The 17848-nt window shown below is 36.6% G+C and overlaps 2 protein-coding genes across 4 annotated transcripts; both read left to right on the top strand.

Moving 5' to 3' along the window:
- The first annotated feature begins 1464 nt into the window (after window positions 1-1464).
- Window positions 1465-6841, top strand: LOC310954462 (transformer-2 protein homolog alpha-like). 3 transcript variants are annotated; one of them, XR_014593416.1, is made up of 10 exons: window positions 1465-1610; window positions 2803-2844; window positions 3438-3577; window positions 3691-3850; window positions 4080-4268; window positions 4909-5024; window positions 5139-5309; window positions 5700-5770; window positions 5932-6000; window positions 6718-6841. XR_014593416.1 is itself a non-coding variant. In XM_083923909.1 (9 exons), the coding sequence occupies exons 1-9, from the start codon at window positions 1581-1583 to the stop codon at window positions 5940-5942; spliced, it is 930 nt and encodes a 309-aa protein (XP_083780035.1). In that variant the 5' UTR covers window positions 1465-1580; the 3' UTR covers window positions 5943-6841. The 3 variants fall into 3 exon arrangements, 2 of the variants coding, with proteins under 2 accessions (XP_083780035.1, XP_083780036.1); XM_083923909.1 differs by having other exon boundaries at window positions 5932-6841; XM_083923910.1 differs by lacking the exon at window positions 2803-2844 and having other exon boundaries at window positions 5932-6841.
- A 2488-nt stretch (window positions 6842-9329) lies between these two features.
- Window positions 9330-15886, top strand: LOC310954299 (obg-like ATPase 1). Its single transcript, XM_083923708.1, has 11 exons — window positions 9330-9421; window positions 9737-9834; window positions 9967-10110; window positions 10218-10345; window positions 10993-11168; window positions 11300-11380; window positions 12132-12229; window positions 12333-12473; window positions 12992-13088; window positions 14298-14420; window positions 14546-15886. The coding sequence occupies exons 2-11, from the start codon at window positions 9737-9739 to the stop codon at window positions 14648-14650; spliced, it is 1191 nt and encodes a 396-aa protein (XP_083779834.1). The 5' UTR covers window positions 9330-9421; the 3' UTR covers window positions 14651-15886.
- The last annotated feature ends 1962 nt before the right edge of the window (window positions 15887-17848 follow it).

The raw sequence follows: 17848 nt of genomic DNA, 5'->3' as shown, positions 1-17848 counted from the left end.
TTCAATTCAATTCAATTTTATTTATAGTGTCAAATCATAACAAAAGTTATCTCAGGACACTTTACAGAGTAGGTAAAGACCACACTTCTTGCATCTAACAGATAAAGAACATAAACAATACTAGACGAAGCTAAATAATAATAAATAAAAATGAGTTAGCATACAAGTGGTCAGTCAGGAAATAGGGTTTCACTTTAATGTTTTTTAAAAACAGTTATACATCGTCATCTAGACATGAATCAGCCCCATATTCAACTGACTCTCCAGAAGAGAAAAAATGTTTCTCTCTTACCCAAAAGAAGAATAATAAAAAAGCACGAGCCTTATTCCAAAACGATATCGTTGCCACCTTAATATTACTGTTTATTGGAATCGTTTCACAAACCTTTGTTTTTAATCACAAATAAAGTGAAGGAGGTTTCTAACAAAATCATACACAAATATAATCCAGCTAATTATTATATGCAAACATTAATAAGACATTAGTATTAACTGCTCTGGTCTAGCTTATTCATTTTGATGCTTTTAATGGTACATAATTTCTGCACTTTAAGGGATTGTACTGTACATTTCGTTGTATGTACATTGACAATAAAGACAATTCAACCATTCAATCTTTCTGTAATTTACATCCAGAAACAGTTGTTCATTTGTTTTGGTTTTGCTTCTACATCAAAAAACTATGGGCAGACCTTAACAAATGTATTATTGACTATTTCACTATAGATTGGATTTTAATTTGGGAAAATGTTCATTTCCATAATTACCCTAAGCAAGAAGGGAAATGTTACTTTTAAAGAAATCTGTTTTTATTTATTGCAAAATTTCATCTCATCTCATCTCATCATCACATCTCATCTTCATCCGCTTATCCGGGGTCGGGTCGTGGGGGCCGCAGGTCTAGCAGGGGACCCCAAACTTCCCTTTCCCGGGCCACATTAACCAGCTCTAACTGGGGGATCCCGAGGCGTTCCCAGGCCAGTGTGGAGATATAATCTCTCCACCTGGTCCTGGGTCTTCGCCGAGGCCTCCTCCCAGCTGGACGTGCCTGGAACACCTCCCTAGGGATGTGGTGTTGCAAAATTTCAAACTCTTAAAAGTACATTTTCTAAAAAAAAAAAAACCTGTGTTTTTATGTTTTTAAAAAGAGAAATTAAACTTTACTTGAAACTCATCACAAAATCAGACAATACAAATACTATTAAAACCATTGACTGCTGTAATATGTATAACCTTGTATAATGGCACATGTTCTCTGTATTCTCAGTGTATAATGTTCCCTGTATACCATTTGTATCTATGTGAACTTATTTTAAATAAAGCTGTTTTAAGGTTGTTTTGTTTCCTGCCAGTCCACTGATCCCACTCCAGTCCAGCAGGTGGAAGTTGCGTCAGTTTACCAACCGCCGTTCGACTGGAGGCAGAAGAACAACGAGAAGAACAGAGCAACGGTAGCTAAGCTAACGTTAGCAGGTCGACCCGGTGTGCTGTGCGGTAAATTTGGCGATTAAGTTCAAACCAGTCGTTAGTCAGTTTACCACTCGTTTGTTTCTACAACTCTGCTGTCTAGTTACAGTAACATGAGCGACAACGAGACTTTCCGGGAGCAGGTGAGTTGCGATTGTTAATTTGTAGCTAACGTTAGGTGGAAACACGAAGCTAATGTTAGCTTAACGTTAGCTGCTAGCTGCGTGTGCAGGTCGGGTAAAGGCCTCACAGCGGACTGTAATATGTTGCAGAAACCATGTATGTGAGTAAAGTTAATTAGCCGTAGAAAAGTACTGATTTTATCGAATATGTCTAAAACGGTAGCTGTAATGTTGCAGCGTGATTTACGGGTTAGAAAGCCTCGCAGAAGGCTCGCGGCGTGGCCGTCGCCTATAGCAAGCGGTTTTAACATTTAACAGCTAGACTGGGTTTGTGTTGCAGATATCTGTAGTTCAATTCTTTGCCTTTCGTGTATATTGTGCTTTCAATTCTAGACATCCACAATTTATTTTACATTTCTAGAATGAACATACTGGATATCTGTTATGTAATTTTTACTAGGAAATACTCCCATTTCAGATATCTACAATTAAATTGTTACTTGTCATAATTTTAATATCCAAATTGAAAACCATTCCAGATATCCATAATGTAATTAAAAAAATAAATAGTTAAAATGTCATTACGGATATGTACAACTGCAATTTTACTACTAAGAATTACATTACAGATCTGAAATGTAACAGTGGATTTCTATAATTAAAAAACAAATACAAAAAAAATGGCAAAAGTGACGTCATTAATACTAGCAAGAATGATATTGTGTGAATGACAATTTTAGGTAGGAGCAATGTAATTGTGGATATCTTTACATTATGAAAAGTTAGAATTCAATTTTGACAACTAGAAATGGTATTGTGGATATTTGAAATGTAATTACTGATAGAGAAAATAATTTCACCCTTAGATTATTGAAGTATTTCTGATTCTGGTAGGAGTGTGATTCTGTTAAATGTTAAAACTGCTTGCCATAAGCGCTACTAATTGCCAATTTGTGACTTATCGTAAACTATTTTAAACTATTTTCAGTGAATATTTAAAAGTGACATAGTCCATATTCAATGGTTCATGTGTTCAGCTTTGTATTCATGCGTAGTAATGTAGGACACCATATCCAGCTAAGTTAACATACACACGTGTATTCAGCTAATGGACGTTGTGTTGTTTTCCTGGTTTTGCTGTTGTTTTTTTGTACCTTTTTTGGTTCCTACAGAAACCAACATGCCTTATCACCCTTGTTTGTTCTTTGTTAAGGTTGAGGTTGGAAGAAAGAAAAAGGCGGAAGACCTTTCAGATGTGAAGTTGTTATTGTTGATGCATGCTAATGTGTTGGATGCTGAAAAAAGAAGCGATCAAGATCTATCCCCACTACTACTAGTGTTGTAATGGCAGAGGTGGTAAATGGGGGAAGAGGAGGAGAAAAGAAGTCATAATGTCAAACTGAAGAAAGAAGAAATGAAGGGTTGTTTTGAAGTAATGAAGTTAAAGAAGTTATCAAGTTAAGATCAGAAGTTTTCCAGGGTAGGAGTAATTTCCTAACAGCCTGCTATGTTACTGTATTTCATCCTGTTTCTTTCTCTTACGCATGCACATTTCCCCCACTCTCTATCAGAAACATCACTGGTCAATCTCTCCATACCCTTTAGGTTTACCTTTTGTGCAATCTGTATTTCAGCTAAATTACATAATCTCTCATTTTAAAAGTTGTAACAATGTATGACCTCTTATAATCCAATTCCTAAATGTGTAGTGTCAAACCTGTTAAATGCCAAAATATGGTTAATTCTTTCTGAAGGGGGCATGTAGAGGCCAAAGCTGTCACCCCCGCGACATTTATTTGGCACACACTTGGCTTCATTGTTTCTTATCTTGGTGTCTTATCTGTCCAGGACTCACGGCCTGGCTCGAGGAGTGCGTCCCCTCGGGGCTCAGCAAAATCCACCAGCCGCTCACCAGCGCGCTCAAAAGATGGCTCCCAACGCTCCAGGTCCAGATCCCGATCTCGATCCAGATCCAAATCCAAATCCAGGTGAGATGGAGTTTTGTTTTCACGTGGACTGTTAAAACTACTTTTCTGAAGCTTGTGTGCATGTGACTTGAGTAAATTACAATGCTCAGAGTTGAGTTCATGTCCATCCCCAGGTCCCGTTCCCATCGCAGCTCACGCAGACATCACTCCCGCTCTCGTTCCCGCTCCCACCGACGCCGTTCCAGGAGCCGCTCTCGTAGCGGGGAGTACCGCCGGCATAGGAGCCATAGTCGTTCCCCCATGTCAGATCGTCGCAGACACATTGGCAACAGGGTATATATATTAAGTGCTTCCGCTACTTTAAATAATTGAGAATATTGAATTTGAAATTTTAATGTGTGTTACATTTTTGAATACTTGATCCAGAGAAACGTAATGGACTCATTAGTGGGTTTTAGTGTTGACTTTGATTGTGTTAAGACCCTTATTGGTGTCCAGTCTTTAGGAATTTCATGTCATAAACAAAACACCTGTTTGTACGCCCCTCTCTTTCCTCTAACAGGCCAACCCTGACCCCAACAACTGTCTGGGTGTGTTTGGACTGAGTCTGTACACCACTGAGAGAGATCTGAGGGAGGTTTTCTCTAAATATGGCCCTTTGAGTGGCGTCAACATTGTGTATGACCAGCAGTCACGTCGCTCAAGAGGCTTTGCCTTTGTCTACTTTGAAAACTTTGAGGACTCCAGGGAGGTATGTATGACACTTTTGTACTGTTGACTGCTTACCTCCTATTATATATAGCACCTATAGCAAATTCAATTTTTTATTACAAGTTGAGTAGTTTGGGGTTTTTTGCCGTTAAGGAAGCAATTGTGATACATTATTGCTTTGGGCTACGGTAAAGTGTGATGGTCTTCAAAATGATACAGAAATGTATATGGTACATATTTTTTTATATATCGCCTAAATCGCAAAGATGGAAAAACAAGCGGCCAAACTACGTTATGGCAGTATTTACATCATGTGGAGCATACTTTAAGTTCTGATCCTTGCAAGTTATGTTACTTTGCACTAAAGTTCTTTTTACTTTATTTAGTTATGTATTTATAGCACGCAGAATTATGCAAAATAGGCATTACCATTTCACCATTCATATGGACTATTTATTTTTAGGAATTACCAGAAAAAAAGCTATGTTGAGATATGAATAAAGACCCATATTAGGATAAAAGATTTCGGCCATATCGCCCACCCTCGTCTCTGTATTAAAGAGGCATTTGTTTAAAGTATTTGGAATGCGTTGGATTTAGGCCAAAGGTTAAACATGCAAACTATTTCATCATCTTACTAGATTAAAGTGTTCTTCTACTTGTGTCGTTGTGGCTTTTAGGCCAAGGAGCGTGCAAACGGGATGGAGCTTGATGGGCGCAGGATCCGAGTGGATTTCTCCATCACAAAACGGGCTCATACACCCACTCCTGGAATCTACATGGGACGCCCCACATAGTGAGTATTGCAGAATCAGGCAGCTGTGTTACCACAGTAGGGACATTTTCCAGAAGTTTGTCTGTTTGAAGTATCTTCCAGGGTATTCTGAACTTAAATTCTGTGTTTTTGCAGTGGTGGTGGTGGCGGAGGCGGCGGTGGTGGTGGCGGCGGCGGCGGCAGCAGCAGCAGCAGTTCCTCACGCCGTGCCTCGAGGGACTACGACAGGGGCTACGACAGAGGTTATGACCGGAATTACGATCGCGACTATGATCGCTATGAAGACCGGGAGTACAGATCATACAGGTGAATGGTTTTTCCAGTAGCCCTTTTCGGCACATAATGTATTGATCAGGCCCTGTGTCCACCAAAGTGTGTTTTCCCCAGTTAATAAAATGGCAAATCCCAGTTGGGAGCGCTTAGAAGCGCTTTGAAGGTCAGGTCAGAGAAGAAGAAAAACGCTTTGATGAACACAGGGCCTTGGTGTTATGGAGTATTTTTTTATTAGTAGTAGTATTTAAAGATCAAGTGTAAATTTGACTAAAATCAAGAAGTCCAAGTGTCTTTCAAATATAATGTGAGGTCAAATTCAGCATGTGAATTTATGATTTTAAATCTAATCATTAAGTGATCCTAACCACGTGTAACATTTAAAAGCCTCAGGTAAAGTGTTGTTTTGTCTGTTTTTCCCTACAGACGCAGATCTCCATCTCCTTACTATAGCAGAGGGTACCGCTCACGATCCCGATCCCGGTCCTACTCGCCACGTATGTTTTCTTTCATTAGACCATAGGGATTACAATATTAACATATTTACAGTTTATATGAAATTCTAATGTTTATATAACCTTCAAATATTCTTTTGTCACAGAAAAGTTTAGATTTTTACAAAACGCTTACACGTATACCCTTTTTTTTTTTTCCACAGGTCACTACTGAGCAGTGAGAGAAGAGTCAACACTTTGTGTGATCGCTCAGATGCTTGTCTTTTTATGTTGTAAGAATTATATTGTATATGTGTGATAAGAATTCTTTTTTTAATGTTTTGAAGGTTAAAGAGATGCTCGAAGTCTGTCTGAGCACCACGATGTAGGAACCTTTTTAGGAAGAATAGTGAAAAACGCCAGAACATAGGTTCAAGTGCAAATGAGCGATGCTTCGTATCTGCACCAAAGTTATCACTTGTTTTTGGCTTTGGGGGAAATCTGTGAAGTAATCTTTGTTTTTGTTTTTATACTCTATTTGTTCAAATTAAGTGATTTTTGGCTATCCTTCTAACAGCTTACAAACAAAAATAAAAAATGCAGCTTCTTTTGGCGGTGGTAATTTAACGGTGGGCTGGCTTGTTTATGATTAGCTCAACAGACTTGTTTTTATGTAAGCAGGATTTTCTGTGGCTGTTACCTTTTCTCATTTTGCTGTCGGTGTAGTTGGTTTCTTAAACTGTAAAGATCCCAGTCGACACTGATGTAATGTTTGAAGTAACATGTTACTTTTTCAATTTGTGTTTTTCTGGTTGAAAGTACTTTTTGGGGGGTGTTGTACATAAACATAAAAACCCGTGGGTCATTTGTTCTGAGGTTTAGTAAAGGTTTGTAGTATAGTGTAATGGCTGAGTCTCCCCATTATCCTAGAGGCAGGATTGCTGCAGGTGTTGTACCATGAAGTCCCATCAGACATTTTGAATTATTTTCCTCTTTTTTTTTCTTGACAGGAATAAAAATATTACTGGTTGGACTTCATGCATGCCCCCTCATTCGACACCAGTGATGTTCCATAATGAAGCCCTGTTGTATCACAGTTAAAGTTTTTGTTTAAATAAAGTCTTTTACAGAGTTGAGCTTTTTTTTCTCTCCCAAAAAAACAAATAGGAAATGTATTCAGTCTATCCTGTAACGATTCTCTTACGTACTAGTGAATAAAAACATTTTGGGAATAGAAATACTGAGTCAGATATATGATGGCTCCGGCTCACGAACTGTCCAATTCTGTGTTAATGTCCTCCAATTATATAAATTGTTGCTGTCCACCATATAAATGTATTAAATCAAAAACGTATTTAAGTTTGGCAGTATTTCACATGGTTCATTTTGGCAGTTAGATGTAACCAAAAGGCAGGCTGCAGTATAAAGTCGATTGATGCTACCTGAAAGAGGGATTACTCTGCGGAATATCTTGTGTTTCCCTGATCTCTTGCACAGACTGTGTGTGGGCGCTTTGTGCTCTCTTGGGCTGGAAGGCATGCACGTCCAAAAGAAACCCCGATATTTGAACACATCTATTCAAATGTGTGTGTGCATAAGATGTGAGATCGATCTGCAAAATAATTAGTGGCTAACTTGCCAAAGTCTGCACCCCACATACTGCATCCTCAGCAGCAGCCTGGGTTTGGTTATGACACACTTCCATTTGCTGCACATTATCATCACTCCCTGATTTCATGTGCACTGTCTAGTAAATGTTTGCCCAGATGTAAAGTAACAAAAAAAAACAACCAATTTCATCGTTTTCCAAATTGATTTCCAGAATTATCTAAAGTCTCTTAAATTCATGAACTCTAAAAAAAAGTATTGATGTGAAACTCTTTATCCTGTTTATAGATGATTAATGGTTTTTATATATAAACGCTGAAATGTATTTATCTTTTTAACTTAATTTATCTTTATTGAACAATTTCAATGTACAACACTACAAGGTATACAATAAAAACAGTGCATTGGTGACATAAATACATCAAAGATAGAGTACCAATAAAATAAAAAATACTAATTAAAATAAATGAATAAAACAAATAGCTCAAAAAGGGGCTTCAGGGAAAAATGCCCTTCTTTAGCCTTGTTAGATATGCAATATTTGTGGGGTAGAAGCCAAGCTCTTCTCTATTAAGGACCTCCAGTAAAACCTTCCTCTGGGCACAACTCTGTTCATTCTTTGGAAACGGTGGAGAACATGTTTATTATAATCCTTTCTGTTAGTTCAATTCAATTCAATTTTATTTATAGTGCCAAATCATAACAGAAGTTATCTCAGGACATTTTACAGACTAGGTATAGACCAAACTCTGACTTATTTATGATTTACATAGACCCAACAATTCCCCTTTAGAGTACTGTGGCAACGAAAACTTTCGCTATTACAGACGGGAACGTCAGACAGATCCAGCTCTGTGGAGGACGACCATCTGTCTTGACCGATAGTTCATTCCCACTCAGCATCAGTACAGTTTGACTTGTTTGATATTCACTGTAACTCAAGTGTTTTTTTACAGGTTGAATTAACTCTATAAGAATAGCACGAGTTACTGAACAGACATAAAACGTCCGTAAGATAACATATTCCCAGCATTATCAAAAAGATTGAGGTTATGGATGACATCTCTTTAAAACCGTTTTAGCAAAAATAGGGATTTATTTCTTAAGAATATTGCTATTATTCCAGAGGAAAGCCTAGTGGGTGAGAAAGTGTGGACAAAAGCCAGCTTCCATGCGAGGAGGGTGTGTTGATGACATTTTGATGGTTTGATTGGTAATATAATGGACAAAAATTACATTTCACAAGAAAGGAAATAACCCCAATTTTATTAAAGATGTGGTTTTGGATAAAAACCCAGATAGAGTCAGGGTTTCTGAGACACTTTTCAACCAGTTAACCTTAAAGGTATATCTAGGTCTTCAAGACCTCCTTTGTTGAGTTTATGTGCTTTATTTTTCCAGATGAAGAAAAAATGTTTTATTGACTATTGTGGTAGTTGGTTCACTTACAAAAAGGGACAATGCTGGATATACAAAGTGAGACAAGCCTTCTGCTTTAGAGAGAAGAACTCTAGGACAGATGAGTCCATTTGAAGCCAAATTAGTCTGTTTGAGAAATATAAATTTTGCCTAGCTGTAAGATCTTTAGTTTTGAAAATCTCTAAATATTTAACAGAAGTCTTTACTGGGATATTTTCAATTGTAGAATATTTAACGTTTTTTTATTTTTATTTAACGTATTTATTTATTTAACATATTTATTTATTATTTATTTTATTTGTATTTTATTTATTTATTAAACGTATTTATTTATTTTATTTACATTTTAGTTATTTATTTAACGTATTTATACATTATTTATTTTTATTTTTATTTTATTCATTTAACATATGTATTTATTATTTTTATTTTTATTTGTGTTATTTATTTTAACGTATTTATTTATTATTTATTTCATTTTTATTTTATTTATTTATTTAACGTTTGTCAGAGTATACTGATGACGTGGTGTTCCAATTCGATCTCCGACCAATCACAGACGTCTTCCGTCAAAACACTTCCGGTTCTCTCTACAACCTGCCTTTCCACCGGAGCGGCCGTTTGGACCAGCTACCGTAGCAGTCACTACCACGTAGACCATAAGCTTAAAAAAACACACACATAAAGGTACTAAAAGATGAGTTTTCTCAGCTAATTAGCTTTCGGGCTATTTGTTAAGACTATGAAATGCAGACTCTAGTTTCTGTTCAGTCAGATATTCCGGCTAACAGGTAGCTTAGGAGTGGTCTCAGTGAACCACCAGCTAACGTTAGCGTGCTGTGTTTGAATGACTGCAGCTGCACGTTTTCACCGGAGCTAGTTCAACACGATGGAGCTACTTGGTGATAACTGCCCCAGACCTAACGGGTACATTTTAGGAGGTGTTGATGAAATATTTTGACATGTAATAATGTTATATATATATTGTTATAACTCTCGCAGATGCCCCCCAAAAAGACAGAAGCCCCCAAACAGCCTCCATTAATTGGACGATTTGGAACCTCTCTGAAAATTGGAATAGTGGGATTACCTAATGTTGGGTATGTACACTCTTTAAGTAATGTGGATGTTTACAAAGCATGTTTTGTTATGTGAGTGAACGAACAAAATATTAGGATTTAATCATTCGGGGTTAGTTGTTGACACTCTCACTTGACTCTTGTCCATTGCAGGAAATCCACCTTTTTCAATGTGCTGACCAAAAGCCAAGCTGCTGCGGAGAACTTCCCATTCTGCACAATTGACCCAAATGAGAGCAGGGTACCTGTTCCCGATGAGCGCTTTGATTTCCTCTGCCAGTACCACAAGCCAGCCAGGTGTGTGTGTGGGTGTTAGCTGGTTGTAGATTGTAGATTGTCCAACATCTATGGGTTTTTGTCTCACAGACTGTCCCCTCCTTGTCTGGCTGTTTTTGTCTCCTTAGTAAGGTTCCTGCTTTTCTAAATGTCGTGGATATTGCTGGTCTAGTGAAGGGAGCTCACGCGGGACAGGGACTTGGAAACGCCTTTCTCTCCCACATCAGTGCCTGTGACGGCATCTTCCACATGACTCGTGAGTGGTCAACACTGTGCCTGCAGCTGCTGTGTAGTAACGACTGAGTAGAGATGACAGGTGGTGTAAGGAGGGCAAGTTAAGATCCATTACTGGCCTTCTTAAAGGGAAACTAGGTTCATTTTAAGAATTCGCTCAGTTTACACATGTGACCCAGACATACGACCAGTACCTGTGAACATACTCTGTTCTGTAGCACTGTACCTAACCTTAATACTTTATGGTACTGAGTATCAAACTATCAAGTGAGGAATGTCTGGTCAATCTCATAATTTGGTGTACCTATTGTCAGATCTGATAGTTCCTGAATTAAATCATATATAACTTTTAACATTTGAGCACTTCCGTGAAAAAATGGGTTGGCCAAAAAGCACGTTACCATTCCTCAAAGTAAGGTTTAAAATAATTAGTGTTTTGATATTACTCTGGTACCGAACCTCAGTAGTATAAGAACATTTTAAACAGCATCCAGTCCAAGCTGGAATTTGAAATAAAAGCTTTTACGTGTGTGATTTGCCTGCTGTGTAAAATTAGACGAGACGATGTAAAATTGATTTCAGCTTTAACAAAAGGCCCTCGGATTTCAAAATGTGTGAAAAATATTTCCAACGAGCTCACTTCATCTGTCAACGCTCGTGTCTTATTAGGTGCGTTTGACGATGAGGATATCATCCACGTGGAGGGTAACGTTGACCCAGTGAGGGACATTGAGATCATCCACGAGGAGCTGCGACTAAAGGACGAGGAAATGCTCGCTCCGATCCTTGACAAACTGGAGAAAACTGCGGTCAGAGGAAGTGACAAAAAACTCAAACCTGAATATGTAAGTGTATGCAATACGCAAGTGTGCTTGCGCTATGCATGTCACTACGCGTCACTATTTTGGGGGACATTGGAGATGATAGTCTGTAATCGGTCTGCAGATATCATTTAACCTGCTGCCTCTTGCTTCAGGATATCATGTTGAAGGTAAAGAGCTGGATAGAGGAGGAGAAGAAACACGTCAGATTTAACAGTGAATGGAACGACAAAGAGGTAACGATGTGTGTGTGTTTGTCTGTGGGCTTTAATAAGTTATAAGTGTTTGTTGTAATATTCCAAAATCAATGATACTGTTGTATGGATCAGTGGAAAGTTGCAATTCATTCTTCTCATTGTAGTCTGTTAATCAATCAGACAAGTACTTGTCTGTTAATCAATCAGACAAGTACTTGTCTGTTAATCAATTACAAGTACTTGTAAAGTTGGTGATCGTTGCGACTTTTTTTGTCAAATTATACCTTATTTAGTCTCAATGTGATGATCCTTTTCCTGTTGTTTTTATGTATTCAGTCCATTTCTCCCACTTCCGGCAGCATCGATCCTCTTAAGTCCTTATTTTATAAGTGAGATGATTCATAATATGTATTTTATCATTTTCATCCAATCTTCCTGTGATGGTGGGTCTGTCTTGTACTATTGTCTTGTAATTGCCTTTTTACAGGCTACTAACATCATTTTCAACATGCATCTATCATCCTTCAACACATTTCCTGTAATGACGCCAAGATATATTAATGTACAAGACTTGGATACAGTGATTGGTGTAATTTAGCTTGAACTGTGGTCTTTTTTTTTTTCCTGATGGACAGAGTAGTCAGGTCATTACGGCATCAGTGGGTTTTTAGACACTCTGGGACAAGATCTCATTAGCAGGGTGTCAGCTGAGATGTTTATTCAATCAAGTTTTTTTTTTTTTCAAAGAAACTGTTTCATGTTTTTTACCCTTTTCAACTTCTCCCTACAGATTGAGGTGCTAAACAAATACCTGTTTCTGACATCCAAGCCCATGATCTACCTGGTCAATCTCTCAGAGAAGGATTACATCCGGAAAAAGAACAAGTGGTAGGTCTGCTTTCACCTACCCAGCGTGCATGAATGCATGTTTAGCTGCTTTTGTTAACAACATTCAGAATAACAAACGCACCCCGCTGCCTGTTTGTCTCAGGTTGGCAAAAATCAAGGAGTGGGTAGATGCTCACGACCCCGGTGCTCTGGTCATTCCTGTGAGTGGAGCTGTGGAGTCTAAAATGTTGGACATGGACGAGGAGGAGAAAGCCAAGTACTGCGAGGAAATGAAGACACAGAGGTGAGACATAAACTCATAGCAAGAATATTACAAATCAGGTTGAGAAAGTTTAACTGCTACTTAGGGCAACTGACTAATTATTTGTAATATTAAATGTAATGTATTTACATAGCCCATTTCAACCAAGCGTGGACTAGCATGCTTCAAAATTAAAAGTAAAAATGTGCTCCACTGAAATGGTCATACATGACCAAAACATACTTTAAGAAGGTATTACATATATGAAACATGCATAAAAACACATGTATTACAATGAATAGGGAAGAAAATAAGATGGTCTTATTAAAAAAGGGAGTAATCATAATACTCTATATAAAATATTGGTTTACCCATTAACCACAACCTTTAAAATTAAAAGCTTGCAGAAAAAAGTTCATTTTTAAGTCTGGGTTTTAAAACAAAGACACTGTTTCAGTAGATCTTAGTCATCATGTGGTAGTTTATTCCAGATTACGACCGTAATGACCATTTTATAGATACTTGAACTGCGGCATCATGGCTTCTCTTTGTGTTTTTAGTGTTCTGACCAAAATCATCAAGACTGGCTACGCAGCACTGCAGCTGGAGTACTTCTTCACAGCAGGACCGGATGAGGTGCGAGCTTGGACCGTCAGGGTAAGTGCTGCGATACAAATAACCTTTCTTTAAAGTTTGTTATTACCCTAATGTCCCCAAAATAAAGGCTTTATATCAAAATCCTCTTTATTTTTGTGTGGAAGTGTAATTTAGAGTGGATTTATTTAAAGCAGAAGAAATGTAAAATGTTGATAATTTCTCTCTATCTTTAATCGTAAGTGCCTTGTTACCAAATGTTAGTAGTGGAGATGAAATAATTCTGTCACTGTATTATTGTTTTTGCTCTTTCTTATCAATGTACAATGATTTCAGTGTATTACCACAAGTTAATGGCCTGATATGCCACTCAGAGTCATATATATGTGTTTAAAAAATTACATTATAGCACATTTTTTGGCTTTGCATTTAGTTTATTTTATCTTTCACTGATCTCTATTGGTATTGCTAAAAGAGCTGAGATGTAGGCAGCAATTCAAATAAACCAGATTCACAGAATATCTTTCTTTAAAGTGTATTTCTTTTCTTTGTCGTTTAAGTATTTACAGCACATTTCTGTAACGTGTGGGTTTTCACCCTTGTATACATTTTGTCTTTAGGACACGCCACACACGGCTCCATTGGACATTGTTGCTTTTTTTTGCTTTCTAAAAATTAGATCATGGCCAATTTTGGATGTTTGAGACCAATTGTAGAGGGGGAGGATTAAGGATTTTTTAAAACTGGAATGAAAATAGACCTTTTCTATGTAGATGTGCACTGATATGACTTTGCAAAGATACTCAGAAACAAATATTTTTATTAAAGAATATTTAACATTGTCAACTAATCCTAGAAATGAAGGCAGAGAAAATAAAAAATAAATATTTAAGCCAAATAAACACGTTCAGTAGCAATCAATTACTGACCATTTAAATAGAAATAAATGGCTTTATGATACCATTTCTATATCACCCCAAGCATATTATTCTGCATTATATGTTCTGTAAAAAAGCTTTTCATATTGTCACATAAGGGAAAACATATACGTTGATACCAAAATGTATTTGGCCATTTTAGCAGCATGTTTGTCACTGGAGTTGTAAAAATAATTCACTGTTTCTTGACACTATCGTGGTTGCAGGCAGCATATAATGTTAATAGGGGGAGTTGCACTATAATCTGTAACCTCATCCATGATCAAATTCTTCAAGTTTGCGCTGTGTTAATATATTTCCAGTTATGTTTTTTTTGTGTGTTTTGCTCCAACAGAAAGGTAGCAAGGCTCCTCAAGCTGCAGGAAAGATCCACACTGACTTTGAGAAAGGCTTCATCATGGCCGAGGTGATGAAGTACAATGACTTCAAAGAGGAGGGCAGCGAAAATGCAGCCAAGGTGTGTGGTTTTTTTCTATTTCTTTATATTAGAGCCTAGTTATACGGTTTAATTTCTGCCAATAACTGTTTTGACTTTCTGAGAAACGTCCTTTAATACAATTGAAATGTTGTCCTCTTTCACAGGCCGCTGGAAAATACAGGCAACAGGGTAGAAACTACGTGGTGGAGGACGGCGACATCATCTTTTTCAAATTCAACACGCCCAATGCACCTAAAAAGAAGCCATGAGACCACACAGTCGGCAGAGGGAGAACTCAGAATACTATGTAGGCGGGGCCCAAAGAGCTACACTGTGTGCTGGTTTTGCTACTTTTCTTTTGAATTCAGCTCAGGGAGGCATCCACTCAACCGGCCTCCCAGGTTTATTGAAATGATTAACGTTCCTACACAAGAATAGCACAAATTCCTTTTCCAAAACGGCACTAACTTATAAGAAAAGCCATAATTGAACTGAGAAATGTACACTTTTTGATTTTACCGGACATAGATGACTAAACTGTGTATTGTTTTCTATTTAATGCTGAGAACAGTTTGTTTTTAATATGCATCAGATGATCAGAGCATGTCCTTGTTTTTAGATTATGCTCAAAGAGACTTTTTGTGGAAATGTTTCCTCTGAGAAACAACAGCTCGCCTTCTTCATTAGTGACAGTAACCTTCATGATTACTGCTGATTAGTTGGCGAGCTCTCACCTCATAACGATATTCATAATTAGTGCTTTATTACCGGCTGGTGTGCTCAATCTGTAAATCAGCTCCTTTGTAGTGAACTTTGCCACCATGAGTAATAGTAATATACAGCATGGGTGTGAAGCTGGGGCCTAATCAGCATTAATTAAGTAAAGGCCATCTCAAATGAGCTTTGGCTATTTCCCTTAGAATTAAAATCTGTTTTCTCAGTTCCTTTATTCCCTTTTCCACAATTAAACTAATTAAATGTTTCACAATGAAGTCATAACACCTTCACCATTTATGCTAAAATATACGTCTATAAACATTTGACTAGTGCTGTTAGAGAAAATGAAATCCATCACTCAGTGTTGCACTTCAGGCCGGTACTGTGCCGTGTTCTGAGGGGGAGAATATTATAAAATAAGATACCTGAATGGAAAATGTTATACACACGGCTCTCATTGACTTTGGTTTAGGTTGGTTAAAAACAAAAACATCATAATCTCCACACTGCAATACGAGACAAAGCTTCATTGTAAATCTGCACCAAGAGCGCTCTGTGGATCATGTGGACTGTACAGCTTCATAACGCCTTTGGTTTCATCCAACTGCCTCCGCAATGTGAATATCTTTATTTTTAAGAGCACCCAACAATCCCCGCATTAAACATCTTGTGGAAGATATAAAATCTTCTGAACTAAAGGGGACAGGATATAATAAATGCCACCCATCCATCATCTACAGCCGCCATCATCAAACTGCACGTGGTAATAAAAAGAGACAAACACGTCATTGCTTTGTGTGTTTCGAATTTTTCCTCATGTTAAATCACAATATAAAGATATAAAGGGACTGTGCAGCTGGAATAATCATTTTTACAGTGTTTGATTACAATCAGTTAATAGATTGATATATTTAAACAAGCTATAATTAATTGAATAACTCAATTAGTCAAATGAAGCTTCAAACAGCTTTAAGTATGTAGTGATCGCAAAATGCAAACTTAATATTAAAAAGAAAGAAAAGAAAGTAATTGACAATTTATTACACATCCTTAAATTAATTTAATATTAATATGTACAAAGGTTATCTTAAAAGGACATTATACAGTAATTCAAGTTGTATCTTGCAATTTAACGACTTTTCATCCAAGTTTACTTAAACGTTGAGTTGTATTTGATTGTTTTATATTTCAATAGTTTTTCCAAGCTCAAGAACAACCCTTTTTTTTTATTAACAATCCAGAGATTTTCTTTGGTATAACAGCAGTACACTCCTCTTCCATACAGGTGATATGAAACTAAATATGTGGAAGGTTTTTAGTTTTTAACAATTGCTAAAAACATTTATTTTTAGAAACTTCAGATGGCAAAAGACCAAACCATGAATGTGTTTGACTATGAATAAAAACAAAACTTTCGTTCATTAATAGCGTATTTTTATGGGCCAACTTCATTTGTAAGTGTGTGATAAATAAAGGTCAAAAGATTCACAAGAGCAGACGTTGAAAACAGTTTGTAGTTTGAAAGGTTAACATGTTTTTTTGGGGTTAGTATGTGACGTTTTGAACACAAAGTAAACTTGTAACTACCATAAACAAGTAAAAGGCTGTAACACTTTCTGTGAGTGTGAGGGGGAGACGGTTGAACATGTTTTAGATTGTTTTCATGTTTGGTTTGATTTACAGGAGCACCTTTCAAAATGTTTTCTAAAAAATGTAATACTAGCAAAGATGGATTTATTACTTATTCTTAACAATCCCAAATATTCAGCAGATGAAATTTACATAATTTGATCAATATCTTAGCAAAATACTCTAACGCTACGCTGAAATGATACCCTCCTTTCATTTTTTTAAAGATTCAGATTTTAAATCATATTTGACCGCCATGAAAATTCAAAGCTCAAGCAAAAACTATTAGATTATTTAGACATTTTCAAATTTACTCTGAGTTTAGCAGACCCCATACATTTGTGTTATTCTTCATTCCTTTGTTTTACTCTTGATTTTAATTCATGTTATTATTTCTACATTTAGAAATACAGTTTTGGTATCGTTTATAACTCTGGGATGGAAATAAGAGTATTTTCAGGGTTTGTACCTTTTTCAAAGTCAAATTTAAACACTTTCAAGGTCCATTTTCAAGGTTTTCCAGCATATTACATATTTCTACAAATACATATTGAATATTCTTATTTCACCTTTTGTATCCCATGAAAAGAGATGGTATTGTGCTATAAACAACTAAAATTGTGTTTTGTAACACCAGAAGGATAAGAAATATATATATATATATATATATATATATATATATATATATATATATATATATATAACATGTCTATGTTATAGCTATGTGTTGTGAAAGAAATGTAATAGATTTCCAGCACATTTTTTTTTCATGGATTTCAAGCACCCATACGAACCCTGTATTTTCAATTTAATAAAAAAGGAAAAAACTTTTAAAACTTGTAGTAATGGAGGCAAACTAATGATTTACAGTAAACTTAAACATTAAAAACTGACTTTTGCATGTGTTATGGCGAAAATAACTTAAACATAAAAACAACGAGCAAGATTTATAATTTTAACTTTTATTTCACATTAAAATTAAACAAAATAAAGTGTTAAATTTGCTGTTTTACGCGGATCTCTGTTGGGAATACAGCAAACTGCATTCCTCCTCTTGTCTTGCTCAACAACAAACAGGAAACACACGTCCTGTTAAAAACAGACTGACATCCCGCTCAGCC

The sequence above is a fragment of the Echiichthys vipera genome, assembly GCF_963691815.1.
Source record: "Echiichthys vipera genome assembly, chromosome: 12".
NCBI lineage: Eukaryota > Metazoa > Chordata > Actinopteri > Perciformes > Trachinidae > Echiichthys > Echiichthys vipera.
Note: the sequence above shows the minus strand (reverse complement) of the source record. Positions and strands in the feature narration are given on the sequence as shown.

Excerpts from the sequence above, each read along its gene's own strand:
- LOC310954462 (XM_083923909.1), top strand. The coding sequence starts at position 1,581 with ATGAGCGACAACGAGACTTTCCGGGAGCAG. Across the intron at positions 5,025-5,138 it reads TACATGGGACGCCCCACATA|TGGTGGTGGTGGCGGAGGCG; the intron begins GTGAGTATTGCA and ends GTGTTTTTGCAG. Across the intron at positions 5,310-5,699 it reads CGGGAGTACAGATCATACAG|ACGCAGATCTCCATCTCCTT; the intron begins GTGAATGGTTTT and ends TTTTCCCTACAG.
- LOC310954299 (XM_083923708.1), top strand. The coding sequence starts at position 9,737 with ATGCCCCCCAAAAAGACAGAAGCCCCCAAACAGCCTCCATTAATTGGA. Across the intron at positions 10,346-10,992 it reads CGGCATCTTCCACATGACTC|GTGCGTTTGACGATGAGGAT; the intron begins GTGAGTGGTCAA and ends GTGTCTTATTAG. Across the intron at positions 13,089-14,297 it reads TGCGAGCTTGGACCGTCAGG|AAAGGTAGCAAGGCTCCTCA; the intron begins GTAAGTGCTGCG and ends TTGCTCCAACAG.